Source organism: Platichthys flesus, chromosome 18 (genome assembly GCF_949316205.1).
Source record: "Platichthys flesus chromosome 18, fPlaFle2.1, whole genome shotgun sequence".
Classification (NCBI taxonomy): Eukaryota; Metazoa; Chordata; class Actinopteri; order Pleuronectiformes; family Pleuronectidae; genus Platichthys; species Platichthys flesus.
In genome coordinates this window covers 19,726,814-19,736,206 of record NC_084962.1, presented here as the reverse complement: position 1 = coordinate 19,736,206, position 9,393 = coordinate 19,726,814, and the positions used below count along the sequence as shown (strand labels likewise).

Below are 9,393 nucleotides of genomic sequence, written 5' to 3'. Positions count from 1 at the left end.
AAGGCTGCTCGTGATGGACCCCTGCTGGTCATGTTGGGTATGTTCGTCTGTATTGAACACATTCCATCCTGTTTTTGTTAAGACTGAATCAGTATTTTTGTCTCCACCTTGATTTTGTCTCGGTAAATTTCTTTAAAAGAGCACCTTGTTTCCCGGGGGTCAGACGGTTATGGGGTCCGGGCCCCCCCCCCCCCCCCCCCCCACACCCCCTTATTCACTGAGGACTTGATGGTGTACTCTCTCCTAACATGGATGATTTCGCTGTCTGAGTTCTCGTGACTTGATGGCGAACACAACAATCTACCAAAAGCTCTTTCTACACATTATGTTACCAGGAAGCTGTTTTCTTGAGTACAGCTCTGACTGAGGCGGCCCAGAGAGAATGAGGATGTGCCTGAGCCGTTCCATGTCCTTTTAGGGTTCAGTCCAGTCGGGGTCCAGTGTCAGCGTCAGTCACTGGGGTCCTGGCAGTGGGAGCAGTGGCTCATGTCCTCGGAGTAGAGCTCCACCTGGATGGTGATGCTGCGGAAGCCAAACTTGGTCTGGAGCAGCTCGGTGGCCTCGTGAAGAACAGACTGGGGATCAGCTCCCTCCTCTGACGTGCAACAGGAAACAGGAAGAGAACACAGTGAGTCCTGTGATCTGGTTTATCGATTGTCATTTTTGAATTCACTGAAGCGGGGGGGCTGCATCACTGCGTTACGTTACCTACTGCCAGGTGAACAGAGACCAGGGCCTGGCCCAGGGTCAGAGCCCAGAGGTGCAGACAGTGCATGGACTTCACAGCGTCCACCGACAGCAGCACCTCCTTCACCGAGTTGAACTCTATCCCTTTAGGAGAACCTGGAAAACAGGAGGCACAACTTTACACTTCTGCCCTACAGCACGTTTACATTATTTCAGCGATAACCTGCGATGTTTTATTTCACGTATATGAATTAAATGATGTGAAATGAACGCTGCAGCCATCGAGCTGCTCTTTAACATCCTAGGGTTCATTCCCTCGTCCCTAAGAGTCTGAAAAGACGCCAAAGGGGACACTAATGAGTTCTTAGTAAAATCAGTCATGTGCAAACAGATTTTTAGAACGTCCCCAAAAGTCTTGGGGGACATCGCCAGGATGAGACCATCTGGGTTCTTCTTCTCTGTTCTGCATACACTTAAAGGTTGATCCGGCCCATGGAGGTGTGTACATGTTCAGCAGAATCTTTAAACTCAGTTCAGCCTGTGATGTGTTTCTGAAGCTGCAGTGAAGGTGAGTCTCTCCAGCTGCACACATCTGTGCTGAGTTACCATCGTCCAAGGAATCGTTAGCGTTCAGAATGAACTCAGGGGAAAAGCATCGAGTGACTTTGACCTTGTTGGATCAGGTCGGAGCTCGACAGCTGCAGACGGAGGACAGAACTGGGTGTAATGGTCAGAACTACCACCTCCTCTCATGTGGCATCTTTAAAATGGATAGTTTGACAAGGTCGCTGATCTCTTTATAAACCTGCAGACCGTTACATGAGAGCGATAACGATTCAGAACATCTAAATCCAGATTTCTTCAGTGATGACACTCTTGTTTAAGTCTTTCTTTTTATGAACAGGTGATCCCGTGGTCCGGTACCTTCCAGGAGAATCCTGAAGACGTCCCTGAGGATGGTGACCGTGGTGCACAGGACGAAGACGGAGAACAGGAAGGTGCAGATGGGATCGGCCACCTTGTACTCCGGCTGAAAGAGGGAGAAGGAGATGGCAGACATCAGATGTTGTTCCCCCCCCCCCCTCATTAGGTCACAACATGCTCGGGGCAGAGAAGGAAGGGAGCATCTTGCATTAAGACAGAAATATTGAACCCTGTCATCCATAATAAACACGACTCTGGATAAATTGAAGCTTTCTACACATTGAAATGTCATGTTTGTTAACTAACCCTCTAAAGTCACAGTTTTGTCAGAGGGACTCGATCGCATCTGGTGTTTTTCTGTCTAAGGACCAAACTGACATGTCGGTCTCACCCTAACAGGAATGTGATCTATATCTGACCCGAAAGTAGATGATGGTCGCTGCCACCATGACGCCGACGCTCTGCAGCAGGTCCCCCACCACGTGGATGAAGGCGGCGCGGACGCTGGTGTTGCTGTGGCCCCCGAGCAGCGCGTGGCTGTGGCCGTGGCCGTGGGGGGGGCCGGGACTCTGACCGTCCTCGTCGATGTGGTGGTAGCCGCTGCCGTGAGCGTGGAAGGTGGTGGAGTGGTGGAGGATGTAGGCCATCCTGCAGAGAGACAGAGGGACGAGGGGGGGGATTCATTAATAAACAGTCCGCTATGAGCATCAAGTTCCAGATTTATACTTTTAAAACAACACCACCACAGGTTCTAATGTTCTCTATCAAAGCCATTAGGGCTCATTAGGGTTTCGAGGCACTCACACAATATTGACGATGACAGCACAGCCGGAGGTGATTAACATGACATGGCCGTTAATCTCGTAGTCGTTGCGTACGATCCTCTCGATGGCTAAATAGACCAGAGCCCCCGTCACGATCCAGATGGACACGACTGAGATGAACGCCCCGAGGATCTCTGAGGAGGGGAGAGAGGCAGGGAGCGGCTTCACTTCATCAAACACAGCTGATCCAGAGTTAAATAAGCAAACACTTACAATTCAGTGGAGTCAGGGAAGTGAGCCAGAGTCAGGAGTCTCTGGGATTACAGCTTCGGACACCAGACAAAGCTTCCTCTCACACAATCTGACTGTTTTTGTCATTGTAATAGATTTACATAACACAAATTGGCCATTATTCTTAAAATGTCATATGTCATCCAACCAAGAAATCACACGACCCCTTCTTCTGACCTGATCTGTGCCAACCGAAGCTCATGGTCTTGGTGGGCGGCCTGGAGGAGATCCACAGCGAGAAGAGGCTCACCATCATGCTGCCGAAGTCCGTCAGGAGGTGGGCGGCGTCCGTCATGATGGCCAGGCTGTGGGCCAGGTAGCCTCCTGCAGGAAACCACAACACAACAGAGGGTTTGTGTTCATTTGTCTGCTGTGGCAAAGGTTGTGTGGCAGCGATAGTGATGAGAGGAATAAACTGATTATTAGAAAAGACAAATCTAAAGTGAATTATGGGCTGTTATCGAGCAAGAAGGTGAAACATCTAGTTTCATTAATTCAAATGTGGAGATTTTCTACTGTTTTGTGTTAAAAAATCATTGTTAAATATGTATCATTGGGTATTTAACTGTTTTAAATAACATTTTCACATATGATCACAGGAAAGTAAAAGTGTGCATCTCATGATTTTTATTATGTTTGGTGTTATTTGACTTTTAACCACATTTTAACCGTATTTATGAGCTCACATTCCTTTAGAAAAAGTAAAAAAACCGTTTGAACATTATATGAATATACATTTGATTATAGAAAAAGCTCTGATTCACCTCATGTGTGGTTGTTTTGACCTGTTTCATTCTAAAAAAACACAACTGAGGTTTTCCATCTATTTATTATTGAGGTTTGTATCTGAGCGTTTACCTATGACCTCTCCGATCATGAAGACGAGGCACACGGCCGAGGCGATGTAGAGTTTCTTCTTGGCCAGCATCTGGTCCGCACTGTCCTCACGCACCGAGGCCTTGGAGCCGTGGCAGTGAGCGCCGACCGGTCGCTTCAGCTCGATGGCGCCGGCCATGCCGCCATTCTTAAACGGGAAGTCGGGGAACTGCTCTTTGGAGTCCGGGAAGGAGCTGCAGGGATTCAAAGGAACGTGAGACACACACACAGTTTCGTATTGTGCAGGTGTTGTTGTTGTTTTTGTTGGACTGTTGGTGCCACGGTGAGTTTGTGGACATTATGGCGTCTTCTGCCCAACATGTCAACAGACTATGAGCTTCAACCTCCAGGTGTGAGTTCACCCTGAAACCGCCACAGATCTACAATATAACTGTTGTTCTTAGAATTGACTTTGTGAAGAGATGTTGCAGCGAAGCACTTTCTTGTTTGGAAGCAAAACAAAGTGGAAATCTGACAAAGTGGATTAGGATCAATGTTCACTTAAGAGAGGTGAGACGGGCCATGGGGGGGGGGGGGGGGGTGGACCGGCTGGAATCGATGACTGCAGACACCGAGGAGAAGTGAGTGTGTTGTGTTTGTTTTGTACATTTAAATAGAGGTTTTCGCCCAAATGACTCATTTCATAAAGCAAAAATGTCGTTGAACACATTTAATAATAAGATTTCATATCAAAAGCTGAATCAAGAGTTGGGTCCTGATGATCATCTCTGTTTTGTGGTATCAAACTGTAACTGAGGACAAAGGATGATTTTAATGTTTCTACCTGGTCACACTGACTGAAGGTCAAACCACACATGTGGATATTCACATGTAACACAACACACGTGTACATACAACTGGATTTGAATCATGTGAACTGAACAAAATGCTGACTCCCCATTTCCATTACACACACACAGACACACACACATGAGCAATTGGTTTTTCTCGCCGTGCGGGGGAGGAGCTTTGATGATCTGGCTAAATGAGGTGGAAAAAAACTAATTTGGGCTCACTTGAGAAAACCACACACACACACACACACACACACACACACACACACACACATACACACACACCCACACACTGCTATCCTTTTAAGGACACTGCATTGCCTTCTATCACTTGTGTAGCAAATCCAAAACCTTATCACTGCCTAACAACCATTCACATCTAACCTCAACCAGCATCATGTCTACTGGTCCTGACTGGGTTTGTGTTTATGCTGAAAAACACACAACTGCTGGGACGTCCACACCAAACAGAACCAGTGGAGTGTGAAACGGATTCTGTTCAATCAGTGGGACACAAGAGCAAATACTCACCAAATACACATATAAACTCAACACACACAAACACACACACACACGTCACATACTGTGGACACACACTGGAGTGCTTGGAAGCTCCAGTATGTTTGGTTACACAGATAAAAACAGAACAATAAAAACGAGAAAGAGTTTCTCATGTAAAGATCATAAATGTTTCACAGTCAAACCAGTAAATATATTTGTATAACTTGGTAAAAAAGTCTCCTCACCAACTAGAACCTGGGTAGATTATATTTTCTGTATCTTGATCTCATCAACCATCGTCCTTTGTGCAAACAACATGGACAAAAACCCAGTTTTCAAGTTATGATCATGTTAACTCAAGTTTGGAAATTATATTCTTTGGGGATCTCAGTATTTTAAAGGGAGTTTTTCCTGGTTTGAGCAGAAATGGATTAAACACATTGTATCCCCTGTTCTGACAAATTGCTGTAATACCTCAAAAAGTATAAGTATCTGATAGTTTATCACTTGTGTGCTTGCAGAGATATCTTCACGTCTCCTTGTAGAATTTTGTGGTTCCGATTTTCGTCTGTTGAGACTTTTAATGATAGGACAGATTTTGAGTGTGAAAGGTGGAGGGAGAGCAGCAAGAAAGAGATGGAGGAGAACCCTGCAGTGGGATGACTGGGAGGAACAGCCGGCCAGACCTGTTCCGGAGTGGTTGATCTGGGACTTCTCAGCTTGTCAAACACCTTCAGCCTCAGATCCAGAATCTGCCCGTGGACACCAGTGGTGAGGGAGGCCATCAAACTAGAGAAGGAACTAGAGAAGCTGCAGCCGGGCGCCCTAGTGTCACGTGGGCTGTGGCTCACGTTTCTCTTGGCTTCACCAGCTTGTGACCTCCAGGTTTCACTCTTAGCCGAGTGTGAAGCTGCTCACAGGAGAAACAACGCCTCCGAGTCTGAGGTCTTGGTTCTTTGCCAGAAACAGCTAGATTGCTCCAGTGGGGCAGCGAGGTCACCGTCCCGGGTGAAGGAGGTTCAGCCTCTCGGGGTGATTTTCACGAGCGATGGTAAAATAGAGCGTGAAATCCACAGGCGGGCCGCTGCAGCATCAGCAGTAATGTGGGCGTCGTAGCGGACCGTCGTGGTGAAGAGAGAGCTGAGCCTGAAGCTGTCGGTTTAACCAGTTGATCTACGTTCTCTGTACCGACTGAAGAACCAGATCAGGAATGAGTTTGAACATTTTCCACTTTTCTGCAGCAATGAAAGACGTCTGATGGAGCATTAGGTGCTCGCCTAGCATAATCTGCGTCTCGTAAAAACATAATCAATACTGAGTTTCAATTTGAAATCGTGTTCATCTGTTTGTCAGTATCCCACAGGGCCGGTCCGAGCTCCTTCTCTGACTCTCAGCCTCAGCAGTGCAGAACCTGAGGGAATATTCATCGATCTGTGAAATGATATGAAGAGAAGGAGCTGTCCCCCGAAAAGAAATAACCACAGAGCCTTTAATTACAGCTGTGATCACGGCGCCATAAACTATTATTTGTAGCTGACATGACGCCGCCTGCAGTGAGAGGGCCACGCTGCAGTGAGAGGAAAAACATTTTGTCTCTGGGGGAAAAAGTGTTTGTCCAGTGACGATGATCCTGATGGTCTTATCGGGATTATTGTTTTTTATTACTTCCAAAGATGTTTTTATAGCTGATATACAGACTGGAGGAACGTTTTACTACATGAGGGCAGACATCTTGGATCCACACAAGTAAAGACCCCATGGTTTTTTATGAGGGCCAGAAGCAGAAACTTCCATTGATCAGAGTGTGAAGAAAACAACCCTCATGAATCTAACGGGTCGTGGGAGAAGGTCCCAGTGAGAGCGTTTGATTCCAAAGTATGAAACGAGTATCAACCCTCTGACTTCACTCACTGCCAGAAACATCACAGCTGCCATCGAGCCAGTCCTGGAAACGGGCTTTGTTAAATACACCAGGGAAACATCACAGAGACGCAGTGATGAACAAGTCAGTATCAAAGGGGATTTATTGGTGTGAATCAAAAAGTAGGATGTCTCTCAGTAGAGCTTGTTCCTCCGACGAGACCCGACTGTCCAAATGTCACACACTCATAGAAATCAGTCCTCTAAATATGAAATCTATAATATATGAAATCAAATTGGTTTAAATGTGGATCCACACGTCAGGGGGAGGATCTGGGTCTTTGTCTCGTTTCTGGTAGCTTGGTCACGTTCGTGGTCACGGACTTCATTTGACTTTTTTAAACTGTCCTGGCCGCATCCTGGTTTTTTCCCAGAAAGGAAAAACCTTCATTTTTACATATTCATGAATTTCATGGGATCTGGCCACGTTTATGTTTTTCCCAAGATAATGTATAGGCCCACATCAGTCCTCAAAATGTTGTTTTAAAGGTTATTTAACGTGATCCTGTTAGGTTGCAAGAGGTGGGCCAAGTAGAAACAAAACATACTCGAGCCAGCTGGGGAAAAACACTGTAAATACACACACACACACACACACACACACACATCAAATCTCTAACCAAAATATCTACCCTTAACCATGACCAACTCATGTCTAACCATAAACTTGACCTAACTTCACCAGGAGCTCAGAGAAGACCCTTTACCTTATGGGGACCATGTTTGGTATACTGGGCCTGAGGAGGGGACTGATAAGACTATAAGACTGGAGCGGTCCTGAGGAGGCACAAAAGCCAGTATGCACACACACGCGCGCGCGCTGCAAATGGTGCATGAAATCTCAAATGTTGTGCCATATGCACACCTCTCTCGCACGTGCACACGCACGCGCGTGGAAATAAACAGCAGCACTTAATACACCCCCCCCCCGCACACACACACACACACACGCTCTGAACCCATCGTCATGATAATAATGATAAATCTCATTTATGTTTCCTCACAGGCCTGAAATCTGCAGCTTCATATTCATCATAAATACATGTAAACGTCACTTCTTCAACACGTCGCATTAGAAAGGGACAGAGTTGATCAGAGGAGTCGGTGGTTAAAACGTGTCGGTTATTAAAACGTGTCGGTTGTTAAAACGTGTCGGTTGTTAAAACGTGTCGTGATCAGAACAGACGAACCACTAGGCCTGAAAAATAACTGCTGAACAGGATCAAGAATGAGAATAAAAATCCTCGTGACCAACTTCTGCAGATTATTGATCATAATAGATGTTTATTTATTATTTAATCAAAAGAACTGCGCTTGGAAATTGTTTTAGTCTAAACGAAAGGATATTTATTTTTTCTCCACGTTTTTTACTGCAGCACACAATTCAAGATTTATTATTTATTGTTAAAAATCTTTCTAGATTTGCGGCTTGTAACTTTGCTATCATTGTTGCTTTATTTCTATTATCAACACCTCATTCTTTATTATAATAATATCGATTGCAAGGCAGCCTCTTATTCATAACGTGTGATGCACTAATGTATTTTATTAGTCGTTGGGTTGTTTAGTTGTTTATCTTATCATAGGCCACGATCATTTATTGTCATTATTCATATTAATAATAATAATGTTGTTATTATTGTTATTATTTATTCAAAATAAAATAGTTTTATGTGCTTTCCTGTATTACAGGTATAACCACCCACAGGCAGCATATATACTCTTAATTCCTCAGTCTCTTTCGTCCCACGCAGCCTGAACGTGCACGGAGTCTGAACGTGCACGCAGCCTCAACGTGCACGGAGCCGCCGCCTCTAATGACAGATGATGAGTTCTTAGCGCTGCTCAGTGAACTGGCTCCGGGGCCATTTGTCACAGGCTGTCCAGAAACAAGCCAAGCATGGAAATGAATTTGTTCATTCACATAAAACAGCCGGCGCAGCCCGCTTAACATGCACCACAGTAACAACTGCTGCCACTACACAACCTGTGCAACACACACACACACACACACACACACATGCTGGGATTCCTCCTGCAGGTCTGCGCAATATTCACTTTTGAGCTTCTTTAGCGTCCCCTCACAAAATCCACCTGGAATCTGTCCACACCCTCTTATTGGTCACTTTCTTCAACTCCACGCAATCAGAAGTTTATCTCCTTATTTTTACATATATATTCGATATATTGATAAGCATTTTGCAATCACATAAATGTTCAATTTAATGTTGAACATGCTCGTGTAAATTATTGCTCTGAATTCGTCACATGCGTTTTTATTCCCATGCAGCTGCAGTCACGTGAAACCGGACGTTTCTCTCACCTTTGCATTTTCAACGAATACATCTTCGCGTTCTTCTCGTGCATCAGGTGAGATTTCTCCGAATTTGCAGCGTTATTATCCATTTATTCCTCCGGTCTGCTCCCTGTGTCCGGTCCGGGAAACGAGGCTGATTCTCTGCTCTGTTTGCTGCAGGAGTTCAGCGACTCGACAGGTCCAGGGCTTTCTCCTCCTGGTCTTCTTCACTGGACGATGGGGAAAGTGGGTGCACACCTCATCCGTGCATGTGAGCCCAGACTCTTCACCACAGACCAATGACTCCCTTCATTGCGGCTCCTGGGAGGCAGGAGGAGGA

The 9,393-nt window shown here is 45.6% G+C and overlaps 1 protein-coding gene across 2 annotated transcripts; it reads right to left on the bottom strand.

Annotated features, from left to right (window-relative positions):
* Positions 1-273: 273 nt before the first annotated feature.
* slc30a2 (solute carrier family 30 member 2) lies at positions 274-9,163 on the bottom strand. Of its 2 annotated transcripts, none has more exons than XM_062411749.1 (8): positions 9,081-9,163; positions 3,525-3,736; positions 2,844-2,990; positions 2,416-2,569; positions 2,031-2,259; positions 1,612-1,717; positions 709-843; positions 274-595 (listed from the first exon to the last, which is right to left on the bottom strand). In XM_062411749.1, exons 1-8 carry the CDS (start codon positions 9,161-9,163, stop codon positions 450-452), a joined length of 1,212 nt encoding a protein of 403 aa, XP_062267733.1. In that variant the 3' UTR covers positions 274-449. The 2 variants fall into 2 exon arrangements, with proteins under 2 accessions (XP_062267733.1, XP_062267734.1); XM_062411750.1 differs by having other exon boundaries at positions 9,087-9,163.
* Positions 9,164-9,393: the final 230 nt, after the last annotated feature.